Source organism: Diabrotica undecimpunctata, chromosome 7 (assembly GCF_040954645.1).
Source record: "Diabrotica undecimpunctata isolate CICGRU chromosome 7, icDiaUnde3, whole genome shotgun sequence".
In the NCBI taxonomy this organism is placed as follows: Eukaryota; Metazoa; Arthropoda; class Insecta; order Coleoptera; family Chrysomelidae; genus Diabrotica; species Diabrotica undecimpunctata.
The window spans coordinates 42,246,345-42,259,633 of record NC_092809.1 but is presented as its reverse complement, the minus strand read 5'-3'; the positions used below and the strand labels follow the sequence as shown (position 1 = coordinate 42,259,633).

Here is a 13,289-nt window from a genome sequence, read left to right as displayed (position 1 = left end):
TTTCTGAATCATTGGTTTCATTGATCACAGTTCCTAGTACTGATATTTTTCTACTTGTTCTATCACGTTACCATTGATTGTCAATAGGTGATGCATATTTTGTAATCTTTTTGTAATTAGTATGCACTTCTTTTTTTAGCGTTTATAGTAATTCCTATCTCAACACTATGCATACTTAAGCTTTCGATAAGATGTATATCTTCTATACTCGTTGCTATGATCACAGTGTCATCTGCATATCGTAAGTTGTTAATTAATTTTCCGTTAACAGTAACTCCCGCTTTGATATTATTAAGCGTGTTTTGGAAAATTTCTTCAGAATATAAGTTAAACAAAAGTGGCGATAAAACACATCCCTGTCTAACTCCTCTACAGATCTTCATTTCTTTTGAGTGTTGCCAATCAATTTGAACTATGGCACTCCAATATAATGTTTGCACATATTTATAATTTTACTGTCAATGCGCTTGTTCATAAGTATTGATATTAGTTTTTCATGTCTTACTTTATCGAAATCATTTTCGTAGTCAACAAAGCACAAGTATAGATCAACGTTTACATCCCGACATCGCTGAATCAATATGTTGCTGGCAAATAGTCCTTCTCGAGTACCAATTCCATTTCGGAACCCGAACTGTCTCGCTAATATCCTCCACTAGCCTTTCGTATATTCTCTTATGTACTACTTTCTGCAATACTTTTAAAGTATGACTCATGAGGCTTAGTGTTCGATAATCAGAACACTCTTTTGCTGCTTGTTTTTTAGAGATGGTTATAAATGTTGACTTCAGCCGCTCTTGATGTATTATTCCCGTATCGTACACCGTGTTGAATAAATCTGCCAATACTTCCAAGTTATCTTCTTCCACTAGTTTTAACAGTTTTACTGGTATTTCATCTAATCCAGCTGCCTTATTATCTTTAGAGTTTTTAATAGCTAATAGCATATTTGATTTCACCCATCGTGATCGTCTGTCTCTTTAAAGGATTTAATTCTTGTATTTTCTGCATTCCACCTCTTTTATCTTGGAAAAGTTCTCTAACGTACTCCTCCCATCTTAATTTCTCTGGTAAATCCTAGTAGTACTCCTTTTTTGTCTTTTATGTGTCCTTGCTGGCTATTTCCACCCATTCTAGTCACTTCTCTTATTTTTTTGTGCATATTTTTCATATCATATTTTGTTTCTAGTTCTTCTATATCTTTACATTGTTTCATCAAATAGATTTCCTTAGCTGTTTTGATTTCTTCCTTAATTATTCGTTATATTTCTTTATACTTCTATAGATCTTTTCCTTTATATTTCCTTCTTTCTTCCATCTGTAATAGTATTTCTTCTGTCATCCACTGTTTTTTAGCCTCTGACCTATGTTGTATCAAACTTTCTTGAGCTGGTTTCAGTAATGTATTTTTTATATTATACCACTTTTTATTTACGTCCATAATTTTTTTGTTGCCAGTTAGTGTTTCTGCATATTAACATTCACATTATTTTTTAATTCGTTTTTTATTTCTTCATTTTTTAGCATTCTTACATTAATTTTTGGTTGTTGTTTTCTGAGTTCAATTTTTTAAATTTTATTTTCACGTCAGCAACTAACGGATTGTGGTCTGAGTTAACATCTGCTCCAGGATAAGTTTTAACTGAGGTTATAGAGTTTTGATATCTGCTATTTACGAGTATAAAGTCTATCTGGTTTCTGACAATGTGGTTTTCTGTATGTGAAGGAGACTTTTATGTATTCAATATACACGTTCATAATGATGGATCATCATATGTATATTCCTTCATAGAATCTCAATGTAAAAAAGGAGCAAGTAGTGTTACTTCATTCATTTTTGACTGTACTTATAATAAATTAGCAGATTATCCTAATACCTGTTCCGCGCTGCAATAAGCAAAGTGAAGATAGCCGTGATGATCGCCAACGTCCGGAACGGATAGGCACTTTAAGAAGAAGAAGATCCTAATACCAAGCATATTGTTCTTCTATCAGATACAGCTGGAGACCAAAATAAAAATCAATCTTTGTTACGGTTTTGTTCTTGGATATCAAAACTATACAGAGTCGAAGTGTCACATATTTATCCTGTTCGTGTACACTCCTTTAGTTAGTGCGACAGAAATTTTGGGTTTCTAAGACAGGCAAAAAGAGTTCAAGATGTCGAGGAACCCAAAGTCTGCCTAGAAAAAAATCATACAGTGCAGACCAACTCCTTCTTCTCTCTATTCCAAACATGACTCCTTTATAATATATGACTGGGATGCAGCACTTCTTCCTTATTTTGTGAAGAAGCTTGTGAATAAAGATTGTGAGTTTAAAATACAATCCTTGTGACACTGGCTGCTTCTAAAACCTACTTTGAAATGCATACCCCTTTTAAATATGCAAAAACGTTGCCACTTGATCTTACTCTAACACCTTTGTCTCGGGTTTCTATTAATCAGTCTAAAATAAAAGACGTGATACACTTGTTTCAGTGCTTAATTTCAGTACTTATTTCAAGAAAGCACACCGGCTGAAAAGGTATACGCTTTTCAGTAAAGAGGACCAGATCTGACCAAACAACTTTTAAAACTAATCCAAAAAATAATAGAACAAAACAGAATTCCACAAAAATGGAGATCAAGCATCCTAATACCTCTCTTATAACACTAATAAATTATAACACTAACAGTAGAACAACAAGAATTGTCGGGAAAATGGTCGGGAAGATCATTCACCGACGCTATATTTAAAATGGGTCAAGTACAAGAGAAATCATTGGAATTCTACAAACCGGCATATCTATATTTCGGTATAGCATTTCGGAAGGTATTTGACCAGGTTAAATTAAAGGAGATTATCCACTTATTGTAGGCAAGAGAGATACCTATAGGAATAATCAAAACGATCGAAAATATCTACCAAAACAACACTTACTTACTTACTTAGTCCTAAGCCTTTCTACCGTTAGGTGTAAGGCTGGTGGAGTTAAGTTTTGCACTGTCTCCATGCTTTCCGGTCTTGTGTTAGATTTCGTACACTTTCCCATGTCAATCCTTTCTTCTCAATTCTGATTTCGTCTACCTACCTAACTCTTGGTCTTCCTCGTTTGTTTTTCCCTTGCACTCTCGTTTTAAACACTCGTTTTGTTAATCTTTCAATTGACATTCTACATACGCGCCCGAACCATATTAGTTGCCTCTCTACTATTTTTTCGTTTATTGGTTCTAGTTTTAGGTTTTGTCTGATTGTTTCGTTTCGTATTTTGTCTGTCCTCTTTCTATTTGCTATTTTACTCAGGAACCTCATTTCCATAGCATTGACTCGAGATTTTTGTCTCCCAGTCAATGTCAATGACTCGCTATTATACAAGAGTGTAGGCCTAACTACTGATTTAACGACTGCCGTTTTCACCTTCTCCAGTATTTCTTTTTTCCCCAAAAATGTTGTTTTCATAGTCTTAGATAAGCTTCCTGTTCGTCCCATTTTCTCATTTATTTCCATGTCTTGTGCACCGTTTGATTCAATTATTACTCCTAGGTATTTAAAATGTTCCACTTGTTCTAGTTGTTTTCCGTTTAATTGTATTGCGTGTCTCTTTCTATTATTTGAAATTATCATTGTTTTTGTTTTCTCTATATTTATTTTCATATTTATGTTTGACAGTTCTTCTTCTAGGATTTCAAGGTTGTTCTGTAGGTCTTCTCTGTTTTCTGCTATCAAAACCATGTCGTCTGCAAATAGAAGCTCTGATAGTTGAGTCTGTTTCATTTGCCAGTATCCTAATGTTAGTTTTCTCATTCTTCTCTTGGCTTTCTTTATTGCTTCATCCAGTACCACTGAGAACAGCAGTGGGTTCAACACGCATCCCTGTTTGACGCCTTGTAGTAAATTCTTCGGATTCCTCGTTGTTGGTTCTCACCGTATTTGTATTATTATTGTACATATCCTTTATTACATCAATTGTTATCCTGTCAACCCCTCTTTCCTTTAATGTCCTCTATACGTCCTTTCTTTGTATTCTGTCAAACGCCTTTTTCAGATCAATAAAACATATATGTATTTCTCTATTTTTATTGATTACTCTCTCACTTATTTGTCTTATTGTGAATATGTGGTCTTGTGTGCTTCTGTCCTTCCTGAATCCACATTGTATATCTTCCATAGTTGGTTCTATTTGGGTTTTTATTTTTGTTTCTATTATTCTTGCAAATACCTTCCCAGGAATACTTGATATAGTAATACCTCGGTAATTATTACAGTTTATCTTGTCGCCCTTTTTGTGTATTGGTAGTATAATGTCTTTCTTCCAGTCCTGTGGTATTTCTGTTCTCTTTATGATCATTCATTAGTTATTTTATGCTGTCCACTCCCTCTATTCCCATGAATTTTATCATTTCCGGGGTGATATGATCCTTGCCTGGTGCTTTGCCTAATTTATCTCTTTCAATTGGCTTTTCTAGTTCCTCTGTTGTTATGGGATCTACATTTATTGCTGTATGTATGAGTTAGCTCTTTGAAATGTTCTGTCCATCTTTCTATTATTTGGTTTTCTTCTGTTATTACCTTTCCATTCATGTCTTTTATATTCGGCATCATGTGTTCTTTCTTTTGTCTGGGCTGTTTTAATGGTTCATAGAAGAGTTTTTGATTTTCTCTATAATTATTTGTCATTTTTAGTCCAAACTTTTCCCATGACCTTTCTTTTTCTGCTTTCATTTATTGCGTTTCATATGCTATTTTAACCTCTTTTATTTTTCTTTATATGCCTCATAATCTTCAGGGCGCTTTGTACTTAGATATCTCTTCCATTTTTCTTTTTTGTTCTTTACTTTCCTTCGTATTTCGACCGTCCACCATTCAGTTCTCCTCATGCTATTATTTGCTGTTTTTGACTTCCCGCAAGTTTCCTCAGCAGTTATGATTAAGTTGGTCTTGAGATTTTCCCACTTTTCTTCTATACTTGCAGTTTTTGCCCTACCTTTCAAAATATTGTCTAATTTTTCTTGGAATATCTTCTTATATTTTTCTTCTTTTAATTTGTAGCTTTTTACTTTTTCATTTACTACCTTTCTACTCTTTTCTTTCATTTCTTTAGCTGTTCTCATTCTCATTATTATTAGATGATGATCACTGCCAATATCTGAGCCTCTTTTCACTTTCGTGTCTTGTACTCTTTTCCATTTGTTGCTACTTACCAAAAAGTAATCTATGATTGATTTTTCATTTCTGCTTTCTTGTACTCTCGTGTATTTGTGTACTTCTTTATGTTTAAATTTTGTATTTGTTATAAGAAGTTTATTCTCCATACATATTTCTATTATTCTTTCACCATTTTTGTTTAGTATTTCTTCTACTTCTTTTCACATGCATTCCTCAATTCCATTGTTATTATTTCCAACTCTACCGTTTAGATCTCCCATTACAATTATATTTTCTTCCCCATTGTCAATTTGCATTTGGAGCTCCTCGAAAAATTTATTCTTCTCTTCCTTTTTTGCATCTGCATTTACTCCGTAGGCTGTTATTATTGTCCATATTTCCTCGTCTATCAGTTTCATTTTCAGCGATAATATTCTCTGGTTAACTTATGTTTCTTCTATAACGTATTGTAGTCTATTCGGTGCAATTATTATCCCTACGCCTTCTTTTGCTCCCTCCTTTGCATCAGCTCCTACCCAAAATAACCAATATCCTTTGTGTATCTTCTTAAAACCTCTTCCTTTCATTTACGTTTCCGTTATTCCTAATATTTCTATTTTTTGTCTGATCATTTCTTCTACAAGTTCTACCTCTTTTTCATTGATGATTACGTTCCATGTTCCCATTTTTATCTCTTCTTTTTTCTGCGGTATATCTTTCATCTTCTTTCTATTTTCATCCTTGTTTACCTTTGCATCGTGCTTTTTTCGTCGTTATCAATATTCCTCTTGTGGGTGTAGTTTTCTAGTTTTTGGATGTTTTTCCAGTTCCTTTTTTATTTTCCATCTCCATTATATCCATCTCCATTCTTCTTGGTTTACTAACACCTTCTTGTAACAAATTTTGACGTCTTTGCCTTTCTCTTTTTGGTTTTTTGCAAAATTTCTTAGGTGTTTTTGCTTTTCTTTCTCTTTTCTAGTCAAGTCATCATTGATGAATACTTTCTTTCCTACGACGTTTTTTAGTTTATATTTTTTTGCCATGATCTCGTGTTTTTCCTCTTCATTTCTTAGTTCTATTACGCATGTATTCTCGCCTATTTTTTTTACTGTTTTATGTGTAATATTAATTTGAAGATGTTTATTAAAAAGTCATTTTATTCTTTTTTTTTAATCTGCTTGGTTCATTTGTATCCATTTTTAGACCATTCATTACAATGTTGTTTTTTCTTCTATTTTTTTTGATTATTTCGACTGCTTTTTTCATTTCTTGTAACTCTCTCCTTATTTCTGAATTATCTTTGCTTATATCCTGATTTTCTTTTTTTAATTGTTCGTTTTCTACTGCCAGTTTTAGTAGAGCTTCGCTTGTTTTGTTTTGTTGGTCTTTAACTTCTCTTATTTGTTTTTATTTCTTTCTGTTCTTGCTTCATATCTTTTTGAGTTGTGTTCATTTCTTTTATCATTATTAATAACTGGTCTAACTGGATCAAAACAACACAATAAAAGTAAAAGTAGAAGAAGAACTAACCGACCCTATTAAAGCTAGCAATGGGATAAGGCAGGGAGATTCCTTGAGGCCCCTATTATTCAACCTGATTATGGATGCAATAATAAAAAAGCAAGAATTAAAAAAGGATAGTAAAAGGATATTAAAAGGAGTATCCATAAAGGAATTAAAAAATCACTTAAAATAATCTGCTATGCAGACGACGCAATACTACCTCCTCCAAGTGAAGATAATTTACAACGTATGCTGCACCAATTTAATATAACCGCCAGAAAATTTACCATGTTAACTTGCCAAAAAAAGACTAAATGCATGGTTATAACAGCAAATTTACTAAGATGTACATTGGAGCTGGAAGGTTAGATAATAGAACAAGTAATGGAGTTTAAATATCTAGGTATTATATTATTTTTTTCAACTGAAGTGGAAGATCAAGTTAATAGAGCAAACCGAGCCGCAGGTTGCCCGAATGAAATAATATGAAGAAATAAAAATATTGGGAAAGAAAGGCAGAATTTACAAAACAGTCATCGAACCAATAATGACATACGCGGCAGAAACACGATCTGACACAGAGAGGATAAAAAGGATGTTAGAAACAGCAGAGATGAAAATAGAAAAATTGTTGGTAAGACACTATGGGACAGAGCTAGAAGTACATATATACGACGTAGATGCAATGTGGCGAACATCAAGAACTGGGTAAGAAATAGAAGAGTAGAATGGAACGATCATATAAGCCGAATGGCAACAAATAGAGTAGTAAAGACGGCAAGAGACGGTTTCCCAATAGAAAGATGACCAGTAAGAAGACCACGAAAACGATGGAACGACAACTTACTGAAGGCACATTCAAAACCAGACAGAGTCATGTCTACATAAAAAGAAGAAGAAAAGGAAAAATTGTCAACAACAAAATATGATTGACTCAGTAGATTGAAATGTCAGTTGGTAGTTCAGAGCTTTCCTAGGTGGCGTAGTTACCCTACCGGACAAACAGTGTGACTTGTCGTCCTAGCCTTTTATATAGATATATTTCGCCAGAGTCGTTTTTTCAACATGTTCGAGTCGTCAGATAAGTCGAATCACCTACATTTATCGTCAGATAATTTTATTTGCGTGTTTTCTTACAATTTTTAAGCTATTAAACTGAAAAGAATAGCGGTATCCATAAATTTTTGGTATATTGTAAAATCGACATGTTGCGTGAAAATTAGAGAAAGAATATACCATAAGCAAAAAAAGTCGCAGAAGGAAACCGTGTTAGACTCGGGCTTAAGGAGCGATATTCAAAGTTTGGAGAGAGTATCTCTAACTATATACTAAAAACGAGAATCTCAAAGAACAGTTATTATAGTTAAAGGAACAAAGTGGCTGTAGACTAGGTAGATCATGTGTGAATAACGTTTTTCTATATTAACCAACTAGCAGAAAAAAGTGTATGTAATATTTATAGATTTATAAAAGTATGGCAAGCAAAAATTCAAAAATTATAGCAAGCGATAAAAGATAAGAATATATCTCAGATATATGAGAATGCGATGAGGCAACTATACTAAACAACAAAAGTAAAGTAGTGTTAGAACAAAGACTGTAAAATGAATTCACAGTACCAAAAAGTTTAAGACAAAGTTGGTACATCTCACCTAGTTTTTTTTTTTAATTTACATCGACAAAGCTCTAAATTAGTGGAGAAAAAAAAACGCGGAAATATGGAGGTAAAATTAAAAATCGATCATATACACAGTTTACTTTTTGTCTTCTTCTTCTTCTTAGCTTTCTATCGTCCATTTTTGGACATAGACCACACCTGCGAAGGTCCATTTGAGCTTAGCAATTTTTTTGTAATATCTTCGACTTTTGTTATCTGACACTAACATTGCTATTTCCATTACTCTTTCTATTATGGCAAGTTTGTTCATATTTGTATTGATTAGGGTCTAGGTTTGACATTCATTCTCTAGTAATTTCTGCACTTTGGTTCTCTTTGTCACCATTTGTCTTAGGTAGATATATTCTTGAACTTGCTCCATGTTATCGCCATTTATAGTTATACCTTTGGGCTCTCTGTGTTTGCCATTGCTTTTGTTTTTGTCGTATTTATTTTTAGGCCAACATATTGGAAGCTCTCTCTCAGCAAATCTGAAGTGGTCTAACTTGTTGACATTAACGTTAATGCCATATGTTGACCAATTTGTAGCTTTGAAGACATTATCTAGTGCTAGATTCAATAGCTTGAGCGATATTACGTTTTCTATTTATGTTGTATAAAATGGTCTAAATAGTTTCGTTGGGTGCGATCTATGCCCACTTTCTGTTAGGTTTCCTTTTGTAAAAGGTATCCATAGCCGAATCCGAAACTTCAAATCTTATTTTCAGAGTCTTTAATCTTTCTTCCAATTTTAGCCTTAAAATTTCCCATTGTTATTATTTTAGATTCTTTGTTGTTATCTATAACTTTTTTCAGCTCTTCGTAAAAAGTATTTATTTCGGCATTAGTTACTTTTTCAGTTGGAGCATAAATTGGCACAAACTTCTGGTTTGTGAATCGAGTTTTAAGATCATGTATGTAACCTTCTCAGAGATGCTATGAATTATTTGAATTTGTGATTTTCTCTTATTGTTGATTAAGAAACCTACTCCACCGTATGTATAGTCTTCCTTGCCTTTGTAATAGAGCCTGTTGCCTGAATAGGTCCACATACTCTTCACCTCTTCTTTTAACTTCTAATAGTCCCATTATATCCAATTTCATGTTCCCCAATACCTTATCTCTCTTACCTTATCTCTCTATCCCCAATACCCAATACCATATCTTTTGCCATGGAACGTTTGTTGTATGTTGCTATACAGAATTTGTTTGCTGGTCATTTCCTTCTTTAAATGCCAACTTACCCCCCTCCCCAGAATTCTTGAGGCAGACCGTGGTGTGGGATTGTGGAATCCTGCTTCAGTGTGAGATTGTGGAATATAATTCCTACACACCTGGAGTACCTTCCACGTCTCTGTTAAAATCGACATTTTTGTTTTTTAGAGGTTTTGGCCATATCTCACCACGTTGGTCAGACGGGTTGCTGGGGTAGAATGTGTAATGTTGACCGTTGCAACTGAAGGTAATCGGCCTACTTAGTTCAGCCAACACCCATTGAAAAGACGGGTTGGCACTATTAACTCTTAATGGAATAACGTTACAGTTATTTGTCTGATACTCGGCCGTCAAAGCCCGTTTGTGTTTCAGGGTTCACCAACGTGAATGTGAGGTTGACTTTTGATTAGGAGATGCTATTTGAGTCATTTTATGACATATTATTTTAGACTCATAACTAACCCATTAAAACCCGTTGGTATATATTATATATATATATATATATATATATATATATATATATATATATATATATATATATATATATATATATATATATATATATATATATATATATGTATATATAAGTACTGGACAAATACAAGGGATACTTTTCATATTTCAACAGTTTCAGCAGAATTGTTTAAAAAATTTAAAAAGTAAAACATGGTCTAGCTGTAAGTAGCTAAGAAGTTTTTTATTAGACACTTGTGATACAATATAATAAGATTTTAACGTTTATTATAAATGTCAAGGCAAGGGATATTTACATATTTTTAACCTTTTAGATCAATAACTGACACCAATCAGTTATTATGATCACTTGATTCGTTAATGTGTCATTATAATGAGTGAAAATAGTTTGTGTATACAAGATTGCTAAATTTGCAAATAATTAGACTAAAATAGAATGCGGTCATTCGATTCGATTCAGATTTGAAAGTTTTGTCAATGAAATCCATATTCTTTAAATCATTGTGTGATAGTCACACTTTAGCTACACGAAGAGTCTACAGTGAAAACTAGGTTACTGATTATAGACTTGTACCTAATAGAACCTATATTATACTAAACCTTTCTTCTTAAAAGAAGTAATAAATAAAATAAATTGAATTACAGATTTTAAAATAATAATTCCCACTAAAAGGAGAACCAACTTATGACAGATAGCTATGGTATCAAAAGTATTAAGCTTTGGGCGAATCTTTCCGTGTTATTAAGATCTTACGCATCAGGACGTCGCGAGAAGTATCGCTTTTTGATGTTGTTTGATGTCCTCTAGGAGGTTCTTTAGAATGCAAGTAGTAGACATGATAATAGGTACCATCTGAATACTTTTCATTCTCCATTGTCTCCTTATTTTTATCTTAAGATCTCTATTCTCAACGATCTTCTCGTTGTATTTAATTATTTATCTGGTAACTTTATTAAGTGATATCAGATTGGTGATATGTGCCGTTGATTGGTTTGTGCGCACAGTACGGTCTCAATATAGTTTGTAGTTGTCATTCCCAAGCACACTATCAGGGTTATATCGATAATAATAGACATGTGGTAACTAAAGGTACCAATCATTTAGTTACTAAAGGTATAAAAACCGAAGGTATAAAGCTATCAATGATCATAACGTATCATAACCAAACTTTAATGCTTTTTTGTGCTTTTTTTTTAAGATTTTTTTAAAAACTTAAAGTTTTTAAATTTTGGTGAATTTTTTTTCTAAAGTAACTTATAAATTGTATACGCGAATTTCCAAATTTATCTTTTCGACGACCTCGAATGGATACATGTCACACCTGTGATAGATTGTACTGTGAAATCCGTGTAAACAAAGGTAGTACCCACCAGTCAAAATGTGAGCTAGAGCTTTACCAAAGGAAAGCCGAAAAGGCAGGAGAACAGGCCATCGATATAGAACAGATCATCTTTGTACCAACGTTAGTTCACTCAGATATGTTCTACTAGTCACAGGTTTCACAGGAAGAATTCGCGGGATGTGGCGCAAACGAAGTTGCGTCGTGCCTGCTACGTTTCTTAAATAGTAGCTTTACTAACAAGGACATCATTATTTGGAGCGACAACTGTGGTAACCAAAATAAAAATAAATTTATTTTGTTTGTATTGATACTTTTAGTTTCTAATGGTGTAAACGATTCTATAGAGCAAAGATTTTTGGTAAGTGGTCACAGTTTCATAACTTGTGACAGAGATTTTGCACTAATAGAAAAACGGGAAAAAACTATAAAAGCATTCGTGTCGGAGGATTTGATCAACGGTATTACTTCCGCAAGATACACTCCACCTTTCGATGTCATCGGCATGAATAGCTTTCGTATTTGGAACAACAAAGAGGCTGCTAAGAAAAATTTTAATACCACTAAGCTATAAGTTAGCAATCAGTTAGGATACGTGTTGAAAAAAAAATCCTATAAACATCAAAACTACCCATTCATTTTCAGAATTTGAATCATGGCGTGAAACTAACATTTTAAAAAAGAACAAGACGCTAAATGATTTAAAAAAAATTAAATTAGTGATAATGGAACCCAAAAACAAAATGTCAGTGAACAAGAAGAAGAGCCTCCAATCAATGATACCATATCTCAACAATCCTCAGCACCAACAGTTCTACAAAAATTTGCTAGGAGTAGTTGAAACTGCACAAGAAGACCCTGCTGAAAACACTAACATGCAAAATAATGCTATATTCCGTCCGGTTACTGATGAAAAGTAGGCAAGTACTTAACGCCTTCCTATTTAAAACAAAAAAAAAAAGAATTTTCTTCGTTTCGTTTCTTTATAACATTATTATACTTTCAGACTGAGTTTTCCGTTTTGTTATGTATAGATTTTTTGTATAAATAAACAAACAAAATTAACCCTTGCGTTTTCTTAACGTTTTTTTTTAAATATCTGAAAATTTGGTTTTGGTACTTGGCTCATGCTTCATTTGATACGAAAGCTGTTTTCCATTCAGGTGGCAGTTCCTCGCCTCTAAACAAGCAATTAAACACAAAAGAAAGTAGTTGCAGTAGCGAGTGCGGTCCATATTTTAAAAGTTCAATGGGAGACTGTAGGTCCAGAAGCTCGTCCATTTTTCATTGTCATTAGGGCTTTCTTTACTTCAGTTGGTGTTATTGAGTTTTCTTTTATAAAATATGTATCTGACTGGAAAACCTGGTCATTATCTTCAGGAAGAAATTGTGGACGATCTTCAGTCAATAGATTTTGGTAATAATCTTTCTCTCCGTTCCTAGTGATTTTATTGTTTTTTTTTTATTTTTTGATTTCAGCACTACTTTTATGATATCTTGTCTTGGAAATTTTAATTCTTTCTTCAAAAGTTGGTATTTCTTAATGATATTTTATACCTGAATATATTATGCTGTCACCGTCATGATCACTTCTTTATGAGATTATGTTGGAGATGATCATCTATGTCATAAAAATTGTGATATGAATGATTGTCAAGCGAAGTATAATAATATTTATTAATAAATAAATTAATATATTTCTTACCACTTCGTAAAAGGTTCGTACGTGTTGTCTAACACCCTCTTCCACGGCTTGGACCATGTTATATATTGACCTACTTTTGCCCAAAATCTTTCTGGGTGTTGAATGGATTCGGCGAATTCTAGTTCATAACTGGCTAGAGGGAAAGGTACTGAAGTTCTACTTGCTGTAAATAATAAATATTAAATCAATAAACAGCCATTTTCAAAAGCCTACTGTAATTTAAAGTGGGCTTAAAATTAAGTAAATTATCAGTTTAAATTCTGCAAAG

General features: G+C 33.1%; 1 protein-coding gene across 2 annotated transcripts in view; it reads right to left on the bottom strand.

Moving 5' to 3' along the window:
- The window catches only part of LOC140445264 (acyl-CoA synthetase short-chain family member 3, mitochondrial), a 127,103-nt gene that overhangs the window by 81,494 nt on the left and 32,320 nt on the right, over positions 1–13,289 (bottom strand). For both annotated transcript variants that reach the window (XM_072537185.1, XM_072537184.1), the window contains exon 2: positions 13,022–13,184. In XM_072537185.1, coding sequence (XP_072393286.1) covers positions 13,022–13,184 — 163 coding nt within the window. The remainder of the gene's footprint in view (positions 1–13,021; positions 13,185–13,289) is intronic.